We start from the raw sequence: 15,654 nt of genomic DNA, 5'->3' as shown, positions 1-15,654 counted from the left end.
CTCCTCCTTTTTTTGTCACGTGACATCTTCTGGCAAAGAACATAAATTTTATCCGGCCAAAAACCTCTGCAATGGCTACTGTTCCAGTTTAACCAAAGCCTTTCTGGACCAATTTGATCGAGAAGTCTAAGGATAAAACTCAGATGAGGCATGGAATTCAAATCTTGTCGGATTCATATATGAGAATTTGCAGCTTGCAAATGCTGAAGAACAACGCACTGGAAGCCTTTGGAAATTTAAAAGAAACGGACCATGTTAGCTAGTTTCTAAAGTACAACATTTATTTAGACAAGTGTTGTTGGATTTTACAAATGAACTCTCATTAATTCATCTCCATGTATTATTTTTAAGAAGAGCTTGCTAGGCTAGGTACGATTTTGAGGTTATAAATAACGTTTTCATGATCGGATGAATGATCGAGCCGGTCTAACTTAAAATAATGGTTGGTTCAACTGGATGATCGGATCGAAACGTTGTTATATTTTGTAAAATAATAATATAATATAGTAAATAACATATTTTAATTCTAAAAAAATTAAATATGTATATAAATAATAAAAATATATATTGATCAAGGATTTAAAAAATCAAATAAGCTGTAATAATTCTAAAATAATATTTTTAACAAAGTTCAAAATCCAAATAATAATATATACAACCAAAAAAAATTTAAAAATATGAACCGGTACACCGGTTCAACACTGGACCGACCGGTTCTTGGCCATTTTAACAGGTAAAACGGTTTTAGGAGTTGTCCGGACCGGACCCGTGACCTGTCTGGCCCGATTGTCAAAACAGAGGTTGAAGGAATAATTTTGGAATTCGAATGAATCAAACATCAAATTTTTTTTAAAAAGAAAATTTGATATATTCTCTTCCAATTATGAAACTAGTTTTATGCAGTAATGAAGAAGAAAACTTCAGACCAAAATTTAGAAACTCTCGTGGATCTTCAACTTTTCGAACATTATACAACACTTCCATTTTCTACTTTTCGAACATTATACAACACTTCACAACACTTTCATTTTCTACTTTTCGAACATTATACAACACTTTTATTTTCTACTTTTCGAACATTATACAACATTTCCATGTTCAAACTCAATATATATGTACAAAGAAGTAAAGTCAATCGGACCTGATAAGTAGAGGTTTAATAATTTGATATTAGATATTGTCATTTGAAATTTAAAAAAAAAAAAGGGGTAGGTGGTTTGCCTTGAGAATTTTAGAGAAGATTTTGGGAAATAGAATAGAAGGGGACGACATTTCCACTAGAGTCTTGGGAGAAAGGAAAAAAGAAGGTAACATGTTTTCCATCACTTCCATCTCATAAACATGCGAAATTTTTTGCATTAGAAAAGGATTACATGTGATTTTTTACAGTTGAAAAATTGAAAGGACGAGTTCACGAATAGAAAAAATTAATCAAATGTCCTTTTTTTTATTTGCCCTTCTCCATAACAAGTCCTGCAGTGTACACACGTTGTATGTATGTTCAGTCTACTTTTTTATATAAGTATTTCTGTTAAAAATTTAAAATAAAATTTGAAATTGAATAGATTTTTTAAACATATTTTTCATGCAAAAATTAAAAGAAAATAGTGGGGTAAAATAGAAAAAAGGGTATTTCGCCAAGGCAAAAAATAAAATTTGAAATTTTATAGATTTTTTTATATATAAATTGAATTTTTTATGAAAAAAAAAATATTCGAGATTTCAAGAACCAAAAATGCATTGAAAATGGGCTCTTCAGTTATTATCAAAATGCCGCTAACAATGAGAGAGAGAATTATTGGAAGATCACTATATAAATAGCATTATTTCATATGAAGAAATATTTTTCACAATGATGAATGGAAATTCATCTGACTATCCAAATAGAAGTTTTTTTTTACCTCGCTGTCTCAATTACAAAATAAAGTATATGATAAAATAACATTTAATTTCTTTATAATAAGACATGATGTAAAACTGCGCATTCGCCAATTGAAATGGATATTTCCAATGTGGTTGATTGAAGTGAAATTGAGATGCAAGTGATGGAAGTTGAATTCTCTCTGTTTATTTTGTAGGCGAACGTGAAATGTAGAGTTCTCTTTCAATCGCCAAATGGAAGGTTTTATTGTCAAAATGCCCCTAACTAGAAGAGTTTATATCTTTTCAATTCTCTAAACCCGAAGTACCTAATCTAGTCTTATACCCTTTTCTTCTTGCTCTTCACATGAGTTTTTGTTGGAGGATTCTCTCTTTTTTTCCTTTGTTGTGCGCCTCCTTTATTCTATTGTGCATGAGATTGGTGAGAGGGTTGGGATATTTCTCTATGATTATGCCGTCTCCCCTCACGTGTATATTGTGTAGGCAAATTAAAAAAAAATTGGGTCCAAAAGTGAAACGTCTGTCCTTTTTATTACTTTAAAAGTACTAGAATTTTTTTTTAAACACTCAATTTTCGGCCAATACATAAACCTCATGAAAATATAAAATATTTTACCCTTTAAAATAAAACATCATCCAACTAGCGTTTTAAAAATCAAGTGAAATCGTCAACTGGTTTACCAAACCTAAAAGGCAATAATATTTGAAAAGTATAGCTCATACTAAACCTCTCAAAAATCTCTCAAGAAGCATAAATAAATAGTCTTAAAATCTTTAACATAAATCATGATTCATGAATCGTAAATGCGGAAAAAGTAGAAGCGCTGGTCGTCGGGTTGTGTGCGCCTTCAGTCCAGTCAAATCATCCGTCAAGCCCTCCCTCAACCTCACCTGCATCCATCACACCTAGTGAGTCTAAAGACTCAACACACCATAATCTTGATAACAAGTAATACATAATACAGTCAACATATAACAGTGAAAAATACTTGTACTTAAAATATCGTTTTCATGAAGATGCATAAACTTCAATCATGAACATTTTCGTAACCTTTGTATGATGCATGAACTTTAAATAGAAACATTTTCATAATGATGCATCAACTTTAAGCATAAACATTTTCATGACATGCATAACATAAACCTTAACTTTTTCCTTTTTCCTAAACATGACATAACATAAAACCTTTTTCATGATCATAAACATTTTTCCTTTTTCCTTTGTTGAATTCAGATCGTTAATTGTGACTTTCCTCATCATGACATAAACCTCAAAAGTTGATTGATCCATCTACATGTAACAACAGTACTGGGCGGCGGGGGACACCAGCAACACTCTCACCGGTCAACTGGGCCCTGGCCTATCCTCTTTCGAATAGAAATACGATCGCCGGGGCTCCATCTGGGGCCTTCTCCCATAAATGGGCTCCCTCTGGGCCTTCTCCCCTCACGATATTCTCATTCTTACCTCAAACCTCATATCCTCATATCCTCATATTCGTAATAATGGAAACACGATCGTCGGGCTCCCACTGGGACCGTCGCCCTCACGATATCTCCAATATTAGCGAATTAGTCACAATCACTTCACTTCCTTCAACGTTTTACATTCTCATTACTTCATAAAAATCATGCATTACATATAATTTTGTTTTTTAAACCAAGCATGCAACATGTCTTTTAAATATCCAATTTAAATCCTAAAAATCATAGACATTTAAAAATCATAACTTAACATATTAAAAATCATAAACATCCATGAAAATTTTAAAATAAACATTTTAACATCATAAATGTTTAAAATAAATATTTAAATCATAAACATTTACAATAACGTTTTAGTATATTAAATCATAAAACATTAAACATATTAACGTCTTAAAAATCCATAAATATTTAAAATTGACATATTAATATATAAACATCCATAATCATTGAAAATAATCATATTAGCATATAAAACAACATTTAGGGTACTGCCATGACGTTTACTAATTTTTAAGGTGTAAAATGACCGTTTTACACCTAGACGTAAAATTTTACATTTTTGACTTTTTCTTAATTCCATTGATTCTAACATGTCCCAAATAATTATTTAAGCCTACATGAATTTTTCTATTTTTTTATATAGCCTAAAACGAGGACTTTTAAATAAATCTTTAAATGTGACGTATTAATGCATTTTAATCTCGAATTAAACCAAACCTTAATATAAAATTCCCAAATTAAAAACTTAGACTTATAATAATTATTTAAGCTTAAACCTAATTTTTATAATTTTATAAAGCTTAAAACTAGGCGTTTCAATTAACTCGTTAATTAGCGTTTCGTGCGCCGATTAAATCCCGAATAAATCCAAAACTCGTTATTTTGATCCCAAATTTTTAACATAACCTTTTTATGATTTATTCTACCCTTCCAAGTCATGAGCCACACCCGTGGACACATGGATTCAATTTTTGTTCTTTAATTTTCGTTTTTGACACATAACCGAACCACCCGAGCCAACTCCTAATTTACTCGAGCCACGCCCGAGCCACCTTGAGCCAAAACCTAGCCAACCCATCTAGGGACCCTATTGACCAAGCCCAGCCCGTAAAACAAGCCCTGGCCCGACCAATACTTGCTGGAAACTCAACCCAATATTCTGCTGTGTTGTGTGTGTGCTTCCTTGTATGTTAGGACTCCTAACCCAACTAGGACTCTCCCAGCCGAGCCACCACCGAGCCCACACGACCCTAACCTTCCCTAGACCTCGCCCAGACCAAGCCCAGACCCAAGCCCCTGGACCCCGCGCACGAGCCACCTGAACAGCACAGCAGCCTCGCGCGTTTGATGCCTCCCTCACGATTTCCACTTCCAGCTGAGCCAGCATCAAACCCAGCCGCACCACGCCCTGGCCCGACCCATACCCATCACACTAGGACCATGATGGACCACCCAGCTCGCCCCAGACCGAGCCGCGAGCCCCTCTTCTCTCCTGAACAAATCATGCGCGTGAATATGGGAGGAGTCCCACTTCGGGTGGACTCCTTCCCCAAGCCTAAAAATCGAACCCTAGCCACCCTAGGACCCAACCCAGCCCTCAACCGAGACCACCCCTGACCCTGGACGAGCCCTGGTCGAGCCCCCTAGCCCCATGCATAGGAACCGAACCCTTGCACCTTGACACACCAAAACAAACTCACGGTTCCCTCCATACTTAGGCCCACGGTCCCCGCTTCTGTCATTGTTTTGTGCAACATTATTGGTGGATTTCGGTGACTCTAAAACATGTTTAAATCATCCTTAATTATATCCTAGCCATGACAGCCCCTTTAGCAACCATATAAACATGTTTTTGGTACAAAAATCAAGCTTTAAAAATCACCTTTGATGCATGAACGAAAATAAAACAAAGTTTCCCTTATTTTTCATGAAATTTCAAATATAAATGCATAATATGATGTGATGATGAGTAAAAGGAGAATATGGCGTGCCTTTGCGTTTTATACGCACGAAAAACCGTTGACGACGAAGAACGGGACGCAACCTTTGGCTTGTTTTCCTAAGCACCCTTCGAAAAAAACCCTTGAATGTGATATGTAGGTGTGCCGTGTGTGTAGAGTGGTTGGGAGAGAATTTCAGAATTTTGGGAGTGTGTGGCCGAGAGATCTTGATGCAAGAGTGAAGGGTTTTGGTGGTTTAACACTTTAAATACCAATTAAATACCAACAAGGCTTTTAGGCCTATTAAGCCTCTAAATTAAGCCCATTAGTTTTAATTAGGATTTAATAAAATATCAACAAGATTTTTATTTAAATAAATTTGTGAATTTAATAGCCGGGTTGCCAAGAAGCTCGTATTTTAGTTGAAAAACCAACATCGATAAAATTTACGTCCCGGCGTATAAAATCACCTCAAAACCCCCTTATTTTCAAAAATATGAAAAACCATCAACCATATTTTAAATAATTAAAAATAATTATTTAATAAAAACATTTTACGTTTTTCAGCCATCGGTCTCCGTTCTTCGATCGCAACTCGAATAACCTTTAAAAATACATTTTAATGCAATCATGTAGAAAAATATATTTTAAACATGTAAATATGCACAACATAATTAATCATGCAATTAAAACATTTAATTAAAATACAGGAGAATTTAATAATTCAAATGCATGTGGATCGCGTGGACCTTTAAATTTTCGGGGCGTTACAAAAAGCATAAAAGCTTAATAATCTAAAATAAAACATAATCACTAAAATTTAAAATATATTAGGAAATATCCACTAAGAATATAGAGTTTTTTATGGAAAAAACTCTATCTTTTATTTCTTCATTGATATAAAAATTCCTTAATTCTCAATAGGCAGTCACAAGGTATGATCACGTCTTGTCCAAAAGCTACTTCTGAATTTTGTCTGCTTGAAGTCATTCATTAAGATCATATCGACAATTTTAATTATGATAACAAATTACCCTTTTTAGCCTAGATTTATCGCAAGAGCAGAAAACTTTTTCATAAAATAAAATCACACAAAAATGCGTCAATTAAACATGTTGGAAACGATAATAATGAGAGATGTGACAACAAAAATATAAACTATTACGAGCCTGTCATGACAGGAATGAAGGGCACTTTTTAGTGTATGAGAAGCAAGCTAAAATAGAAAAGGAGCCCAAAGAACCGTCGGAAACGGATGTTGGAGGATAGTGTGGCTAACAAGGCCGTAAGCTGCGATGGCAGAATCGTCGGATATCGGAAGGGATTGGAGTACCCGAGAGGAAATCCCTCCAAGGGTGAGAAGACCCTGTGGCTTATGCACGAGTACACACTGTACGGAATCAACAATATTGCTAATACGAGTACAAATGAATTTCATTGCAGGTGGAAACATGGTCGGTTTGTAAGATTTACAAATCCAATTGGAGATCAAACAACAAAAGGAAATCAGAAGTTTATGATATTGACACACATATATGGGGAGCTCGAAGCAGGCAATGGATCCCGACATCGGGACATCGAACAAGAAGCTATCCAGCTGGCCGGTTCTGTGTTGGCGAGTATATATCTGCTCGGAATCTATCACCAATCCAACAAATCACGAAAACCAAGGTTTTTCAATGTCAGAGACTTGGAATATGTTGTAGTTGAAAAAACCGTTGAATAAAGAAAACGAAGCTATTTTCAGGTGGGAGAGTATGGATATGCTGGAATTGAAAAAACTGTTGAACGAGGAAAAAGAAGTTGTTTCAAGATCGGAGAGCTGGGATATGTTGGAGTTATAAAAACTGTTGAACGAGGAAAACGAAGTAGTCTCAAGGTCGGAGAGCCGAGATATGCTTGAGTTGGAAAAACTTTTCAACGGTGTTTAGTTGTGAAAACTGAAAATGTTGTGAGAATTAATTCTTTATTTCAAGTGGTGAAATATATATACACACAACGTACATTCTTTGGGTCTATCATATTTTTCAAGATGATAAAACGAGTTATAGACCAAACATGATTCTAATTCTCACCGATTATTTAATTCTTTAAACAATTCTACCTATTGTGCAATTATATATATTAGCATGACACACTTGATGTATATGCTATCTATAAGAATGAGATAATGAAGTATTTATTTTAAATTTTAAAATAAAAATTATTAATTTTTGAAACTGAAATAGTAGGAGATAAAATAAAATGTAAAAAAAAAAATAGTATAAATAGTTGGACGAAATAAATATTTTATTAGGATATGATCGTTAAATATGAAATTAAAATTTATTATAAATAAAAATAGAATATTTTTTAAATTTGAGACTATGAGTTTTTTTTTTAAAAAAAAAATTATATCATAATTAAAACATCAAAGTTAATCACTATAAGTTTATGGTTTTTTTTAATAAAATATAAAATAATATTTTTTTTGCCAAACTATAATAAAATTAGATATTTTAAAAAATCCAAGGAATTGTTCCTCGGATCTTACCATAATTTTTTATTTATTTATTTTTAAAAAAATACGACCATATTTTAAAAATCTATGACAACCCGAGTATATTGTGCTTTCATATCTCTAAAGAAAAGAGCGGGACATTGAATTTTAGGAGTCAAATCTATCAATTTACAAGCTTAGGTTTTAGCACAATTCACTTATAAGCTGTTCCACGGAAAATGCTGTATCAGGTCTTGTGACATTTAAACAATAGGAGATCAATAGGAGTTCTTTCGGGTTTGCAACAAAGTACTCCAATTTCTTGTAAAAGTTCAAGTGCATCATTTCTTTAAGACAGGAGATAATATCATATTTGACGATCCCTGTCCCAAGAAAATATCTAGGTCATCCCATTTCTTTAATTTGTCACAAAATATTTGTTCAGACAGTCTTTCACTTCTTCTATGCCAACAATGTCGTTATTTGCAGCAGAATATATATCAACATAAACAACTAGTACGACCGGACCAAACAAGCCATGATGAACAAAATAGAATGATATGATCGACAGTGACGAAACCCGCCAAACATCATCACCATGCTTAGGGGCGTAGTCAGGAATTTTTTTCCATCCTGGGCTACATGATTGATAAAAATAAATAAAATAGTATAAATTAAATATTAAAAAATTAAAAAATATGGTTTATAATAAAAAATACTTATCAAATATTTAATGGTAACTACAAATATTACATAGTGACACGAACAAATTATAAACTACTGAAGTTGTGCTCTGCGATGTTTCATAGAATAGAATTCATCAATTATTGAATCAATGTCGATCTTTGCAGTAAACTCTCTTTCAATGTAGATAATCATAGAATCTGCCAAGAACTCTTCTTCCATTTTATTTTGAAGAGAAGTTTTAAGAAGTTTCATAGCTGAGAATGATCGTTCTGTTGTTGCAGTAGAAACATGAAGAGTTAAAACAAGACGAATCAATCTGTCAATTAAATGATAATGTTGTGCCTTTTCATTTTCTACTAAATCGTCGACATAATTCAGAAATGGTAGATATATTATGAAACTTTTCATGATAAATCATATCAAACTGATAATTCTCCAACTAACTTCTCAAATGATGTAGTTCTTGTCCATTGAAATCACTAGAATTTCTCTGCAAGATTGTAAATATCATTAATATTAAACAACTTAAAGTTGTCTCGAGGTTCCAAAGCAGAGCTAAGTCTAAGAATTCTACAGTCCCATCATTGAATCTGTTATTGATTTCTTCAACTTGAAAATCTATTACAGTATGAAATACATCAAAACGATAATGATGCTCAAATGAAATAGAATTTCTTTGATGCCACGAACGTCATGTAGCAGATCTATAACAAACATTCATATCTGACATCTCAGTGTCATTATTTTCACAAACTGATTACACGATCGTTAGAAGAATACATAATATTCTGCTCTCAATCGAATAAAAGTACAAATACCCGAACAACTTGATCGGAAAAAATTGGAAGCGACAATCAAAATATCAATAGCTTGAAGGAACAATAAATATTTGGATTACTAAAGGACTTTACAAAAATTTAAAATCGTCTATAATTAAAATATATACTAATTTTTTTATTTTTTTTTACCCTGGGCTGGAGCCCACCCCAGCCTTTGGGATGGCTCCGGCCCTGACCATGCTGAATCTTGTCATACCAAGTATGCCGACTTTGTTTCAAACCATATATAGCTCGATTAAGTACGCACGCCATTTTTCCTCCCGAGAGACATATCGTGTTGTTCCATAAACAATCTTCCCCGAAGTCACCATATATGAAAGAATTATTGACATTCTAGTTGAAACACGGATCATACCGATAAAAAGAATGTTTGAAATCAATTTATATGAGCAAAAGAAGAAAATGTGTCAAAACTCAAAATAATCAACACCATATGTCAGAGTGACATTTTGTGGCTAACGAGAGCTCTGGAGAAAATCAAAAGACCAACGAGTTGTCCTAAGCGAAGCTATATTGTGATAACAACTCGAATCAGTTTTGTTCATGATCGAGTTCGAACAAAATATGTTGAAATGGACAAACATTATATAAAAGAGAAACTTGAAGAAGGAACTATCCGCAAGTGGCAGATGTCTTAACCAAGGGTCACAACTTTTTTTGAAATTCAAGTGAGCAAGTTGAACCCCACCCATACCCACGATTCCAGTAGAAATTCCTCATGCTATAACATCCTGTATATCCACACTTATTTCTAAAGTTGAATAGGATTGGACTTCTTTTTGTCAGGACAAAACCTTTTACTCGGCTAATTCCTGTATTTTGTTGAAAGGTTTTGATTCCATCCCCCTCTCTTTAGATTGTTCAATGGAAATTAAATAACCACTCTTTAGGTTTCAAATAATTCTGTCTGTTTACTTAAAGTCATGTTTAAATGCAGGCGAACGGGAAGGTTTTCTAACTTCACACAAATCAAATATTTATTCCTCCACATTATATATTTTACAAAAATATTATAACAAACTAAAGAATTAGAAAAGGAAAAATTATTTCTTAAATATTTTATATAGTTATAATATCAGAGCTTAAGAAAAGGAGTAACCAAAATAATTTATGGGGGCAACAATTATGTTATACTAGTACACTGATGCAAGCGTTACGTGCTTATATAATATTATTTATAATTCATTTGATTTATATTTAAATGAAGATTAGAATATAATTATAAGAAATAATGAGGGACTACACTGTAATTTTGATATATAAATTAAAAAAAATTGAAAAATAAAAGAATAAAAAAATGGCCTCAAAAAAAATTGAACCTATAACCTAAACCTCAAGAAACAATTACTCTATCCGCTGAACTACATATAATAACTTGCATTAAAATTTTAACATTTTATTAATATATATAATTATTAAAACAGACCATGACACCAAAGTTAGTTACTCTAAGTGTCTCAAACTTAATAAAATAAATATAAATATCTGATCACAAACTCGATGTCACTAATTTTGATTGGGTCAATTGAGTGACCGATCACTCCTAGGGGACCAAGTAACAACTAACAAATATGTGTTGTCTAATACATAAATTAAAGACAATCTATTATTAAAGACAATCTACTTTTATACACGTGTTAGATGTGTATATACAATATAAAACTTTCATGTCATCATTTTTCTAGTTACAACATACAAATTTCCCAGTCATGAAATTACATATACTACCCCCGTGATATCCCGAGTTGACATAAATCCCCTCGTGAAAAATTTATCATCTAAAAACTCCCTGTGTTTTTTAATGTCCAGCTCACGCATGCCAATCATGCTTTTAGTCAAACAAAATTTTTTATTGTCCAAAATGTCCCTCCTTAAATAATAAGCTCAATTATTTCATTTTCATTTTTGCTGAGTTGGAATCCGATAAAGCTTTTGCCCTAACCTTCTCGAAACCAAGCGTTGGAGCTGGGAGATGATATTGTCAACGAAGTGCTCTTTATGACCTGTGTTGGGTGGTTTTTCATCGATTATCTCAGTAAGTTATTGTTTTTCTGATAAAATTTGTACTTAAATTTAACTTTTTTCCCTCCTTTGAAATGGGAATTCTCTTTGCGACTTGTGTATGGTAGATCTCCTTTGTAAGTTAATGTTTTTTCTTTACAGTATAGAGACCTCATGGAATCGACAGTTAGGATTGAGTTGTGGCATGGTGGGAAATTTGATGAGCAGCACAACAACTTATACCGAGGTGGTAACAAATTTGTGATTCCAGATGTTGATCTTGATATGTTTTGCCTCGATGACTTGTTTGATATGTTAAAAGCGGCTGGAGGACAACAAATGAATGTGCATTTTTTCTTTCAATTGCCGAAAAATGCATTTACCACTGAAATGGTAAAGATTGTTGGTGATGCAGAGATCCGTACGATGTTTAATTGCTTTAGGAATCATAGTGTTATAACATTGTGGTCACAAGAGAATAATTTCACCCCACTGAAAGATGCAATTATTGGTGTTGGATGTAATCCAAGTGATGATACAAAGGCTGGACCACAAGTAATGAATGCATCTGATGATAATGAAAGGGGGACAAGTGAGTCATTTGGGAGTGACCCGATAGATGATAATGACATTGGACTTGATGATGTTTCAATTGGAGATGATGAAGACTCATTAGATGGTAGCTTTCATGAATCTGATGAGGATGTTGATTCAGACTCTTCTACAGAGAATGATGCAGGAGATTATAAAAGAAGAAGCCAACCGAAGCCACATAATGAAAAGGCCACAGAGTGTTGGTATAGCGACATTGAGTTAGAGGATGAACTTATTAGTTTGGCAAGTTCTGATGATGACGATTCTTGTCCAAAACATCATGTCTTCTCTGAGAGAATGAACATGAAAATGTTTGAACTGGCAGTGGGTATGAAATTCAAAGATGTGCATGAATTTAGAAGAGTTCTTGTTGATTGGACTGTGAGATCTGGAGTGGAGCTAGTATTTAAAAAGAATGAGAAAAGAAGGGTTACTGCAGTGTGCAAGGCTGGATGTGAATGGAGATTGCATGCCAGTTTGGTAATGGGAGGGCCAACATTTCAGATAAAAACTCTTACTGGAAAACATACATGTGTTAGGGCCAGTAGCAACAAGTTGGCAACATATAAATATTTGTCTAAAAGGATTGAAATGATTGTGTGCGAGAATCCTACAATTCCAGTGGACAACCTTAAAAGACTTATCAGAAGAAAATGTAATGTAGATGTGAGCGAATATAAAGCATACATGGCCAAGAAAGCTGCTCTAGAAAAACTTAAAGGAAAGTTTAAAGATCAATATCTTAAACTTTGGGATTACTGTGAGACTGTTAGGAAATATAACCCAGGTAGCAAGATTTTAGTGAAAAGGGATCACTCATTTTCCGTGCCTACATTTCAAAGAATGTATTTTAGTCTTCAAGCATTGAAGTCTGGGTTTTTAGCTGGTTGTCGACCTGTTATAGGTCTTGATGGATGTTTCTTGAAAACAAATTACGGTGGACAACTTCTAGTAGCTATTGGCAGAGATGGAAATGTAAATGTTTTCCTCAATATCAATGGCAGTGGTGCAAGTGGAGAATTTTGATAATTGGAGATGGTTCATTAGTGAGTTGTTGGAAGACATCGGATTTGAGAGATGGACATTCATCAGTGACAGACAAAAGGGGCTGTTAGAGGCGCTTAATGAGCTTGCACCAGAGTGTGAACATAGATTTTGTGTACGTCATTTGTACCAAAATTTTGCAAGAAAGCATCCTGGTTTAGAATTGAAAGGAATGTTGTGGGCAGCCGCAAGTACAACAAACAAGAATGAGTTTGCTATGTGGATGAAAAGAATAGAAGCAGCTGATAGAAAGACTTCTCCAGATCATGAGACTGCAGCTGAATGGTTGAACAAAATCCCACCTGCTCATTGGGCCAGGTCTCATTTCCTTATTTCTTCATTTTCCGATGTTATTGTTAATAACATGACTGAATCTTTTAATAGCTATATTTTGGAGGCAAGAGATATGCCCATAATCTCTATGTTTGAATGGATTAGAACCAAATTAATGACAAGAATTCAGGTGAAGAGGGAGGGAATAGAGAAGTACTGGGGTGAGATTTGTCCTAACATTGTTAAAACATTGAATGAGAACGAACAAAAGAGCAGAAATTGTGTTGTTTTCTTTTTTGGAATGATGGAATACCAGATTCTGACTCCAAATGGACAAAATGTTGTTGATTTAGCAAAAAAAGAATGCAGCTATGGGAGGTTTCAACTGTGTGGATATCCTTGTGCACATGCTTGTGCAGCAATAAGAGAACATCGGATGCAGGTTTCTGAATTTGTTCACCAATATTACAAGAAGGAAGCCTACTTAAGGACATATTCTTACATGATTCATGCAGTACCAGGTGAAGATGATTATTGTAAGACAGAATATGAGCCTCTAGGGCCACCCGAGGTGAAGAAAAGAGCTGGAAGGCCTAAGAAAAAAAGGAAAAAAGGGAGTAGATGAGGTACAAAAGACTTCTACAAGACAAGGTTTGACCCACACATGCTCTAATTGCTTGGAAACAGGCCATAATAAATCTAGTTGCACAAATCCTACGCATGATAGGTCTAGGTGTTATCAGGTATGAGATTGAGATTGTGTTTGTTGATGCTTGAGTAACGAATAAATGACTGACTTTGTCTTCATTTTTCAGAGCTCATCAAGAATTCAAAGCAGGGGAAGAAAGACAAATGCATCCAAGAGTCAGAACAATTTCTAATCAGGTATTAATATTGTGCATTATTTACAAAACTCATAGAACTTTCATTTTGCAAAATTTTTTAGGGCACAACTCCTAGCGAGAGTCAAAGAGCAGCAACTTCACCTCTAGTATCACAACATCAATAACTGTCTTCAAGCCCATTTCATTCACGGTATACTTTTGTCTCACAACGACATCCATCATCCTCACAGCAAGAACAATCCTCTAGTGCAACAAAACCACCGAAGGCAAGGTCTTGTAGTGGTAATTCTATCACTGCTCGTGCTAGTGCTAGTGCAAAGGCACGTGAAAATTTAAGTGCAACCGCAAGTGCAAGAACAATTGAAAATGCAACGGCAAGTGCAATGGAAAGTGAAAATGTGAGTGCAGTGGCAAATGCATCATGTGGAGGGAAAACTTTGATGTAAAACATTGATATGCTAACAAAGTTCATTGTGTCGTTTTGTTACTTTTGGAACCAGTGTACCTTTGATTGAAAGGAAAGCTTTGATGTCAAAACTTGCAAAGTTGACATTTGCAACCTATTTATGTCAATGGTATTTATTTGCATTTCATGCTGCATTCATGCTTTAAAATACTAAAAAAAGATGCAAAATATTAAAATAACAAAGATATAAATCGAAATACTTAATATTTCAGATTACATTAGAGTTGATTGAACAAAGTTTTCATAATCAACAATACATAGTTACTGCAGATTGCATTTACCCCAAATTACAAGCAAAGCACAATAACCCCAAATTACATCAACCTAACACAAGGAACCTTATTACTAAATAACTAGCATCCATTACACAAACTCATCAAAACTTGCATCTGCATTAAGTGTTGGATCGGACTTTTAAAATCTTAAATTGAAGTATCACTTCTTCATTGCCGTTGTCGGGTGAGCTCTCGGTTGCTGGCCTTGGCGTTGAGGTCGATGCATTCCCAGCGTCCATCTCAGACTTTACTTCGGAGGAACCTCCAACATCAACACCTCGTACAATTTCAGGCAAACACCAGCGAAAATAGCCACATTTTTTAAAATAACAACAATAATACAGACGTCCCTTCGATGGTTTGGTTTCGGTTTGAACAACTCTAATCTCTGCCCTAACATTGCACTTGCACAGTGGAGTTTGGGATATCTTACATCAACATTTGGATTCATAATTTTGGATCAATCTAGGGTTTTTAAAATGGGAAAATGCAGAAGTAGCGAAATGAAGAAGAAGAAGAGGTCTTCTATTTCTATACCGAACGAGGGCATTTTAGACAAAAAAAACTCATAAAACAATGACAATTCGCAACTTTATGCGCGTGTTGTATAAACCATACTGGCGAGGGGGCATAAGCTGGACATTAAAACACACAGGGAGTTTTTAGATGATAAATTTTTCACGAGGGGATTTATGTCAACTCGGATATCACGGGGGTAGTATATGCAATTTTCCCTATCCTTTATTGTTATTCTTTTGTGGTTTTCAAAAAATTCTCAACACTTTTATTTGGATCCAGAGGAATTCTAAAGTGAAAGCCCAAACAAGTTTCATCAAATAATT

General features: G+C 34.2%; 2 protein-coding genes across 3 annotated transcripts; both read left to right on the top strand.

The window, feature by feature from the left end:
- The first annotated feature begins 11,051 nt into the window (after nt 1-11,051).
- LOC142527104 (uncharacterized) lies at nt 11,052-14,565 on the top strand. 2 transcript variants are annotated; one of them, XM_075631817.1, is made up of 4 exons: nt 11,052-11,349; nt 11,478-13,969; nt 14,042-14,111; nt 14,173-14,565. In XM_075631817.1, exon 2 carries the CDS (start codon nt 11,490-11,492, stop codon nt 12,933-12,935), a length of 1,446 nt encoding a protein of 481 aa, XP_075487932.1. In that variant the 5' UTR covers nt 11,052-11,349; nt 11,478-11,489; the 3' UTR covers nt 12,936-13,969; nt 14,042-14,111; nt 14,173-14,565. The 2 variants fall into 2 exon arrangements, with proteins under 2 accessions (XP_075487932.1, XP_075487933.1); XM_075631818.1 differs by lacking the exon at nt 11,052-11,349 and having other exon boundaries at nt 11,459-13,969.
- Nucleotides 13,126-13,851, top strand: LOC142526037 (uncharacterized). The gene has a single exon (XM_075630312.1). It carries the CDS (start codon nt 13,126-13,128, stop codon nt 13,849-13,851), a length of 726 nt encoding a protein of 241 aa, XP_075486427.1.
- Nucleotides 14,566-15,654: the final 1,089 nt, after the last annotated feature.

The sequence above is a fragment of the Primulina tabacum genome, chromosome 15 (genome assembly GCF_025594145.1).
Source record: "Primulina tabacum isolate GXHZ01 chromosome 15, ASM2559414v2, whole genome shotgun sequence".
Lineage (NCBI taxonomy): Eukaryota > Viridiplantae > Streptophyta > Magnoliopsida > Lamiales > Gesneriaceae > Primulina > Primulina tabacum.
The sequence above is the reverse complement of the archived record's forward strand: the minus strand, read 5'-3'. Positions and strand labels throughout refer to the sequence as shown.

Excerpts from the sequence above, each read along its gene's own strand:
- LOC142527104 (XM_075631817.1), top strand. The coding sequence starts at position 11,490 with ATGGAATCGACAGTTAGGATTGAGTTGTGGCATGGTGGGAAATTTGAT.
- LOC142526037 (XM_075630312.1), top strand. The coding sequence starts at position 13,126 with ATGTTGTGGGCAGCCGCAAGTACAACAAACAAGAATGAGTTTGCTATG.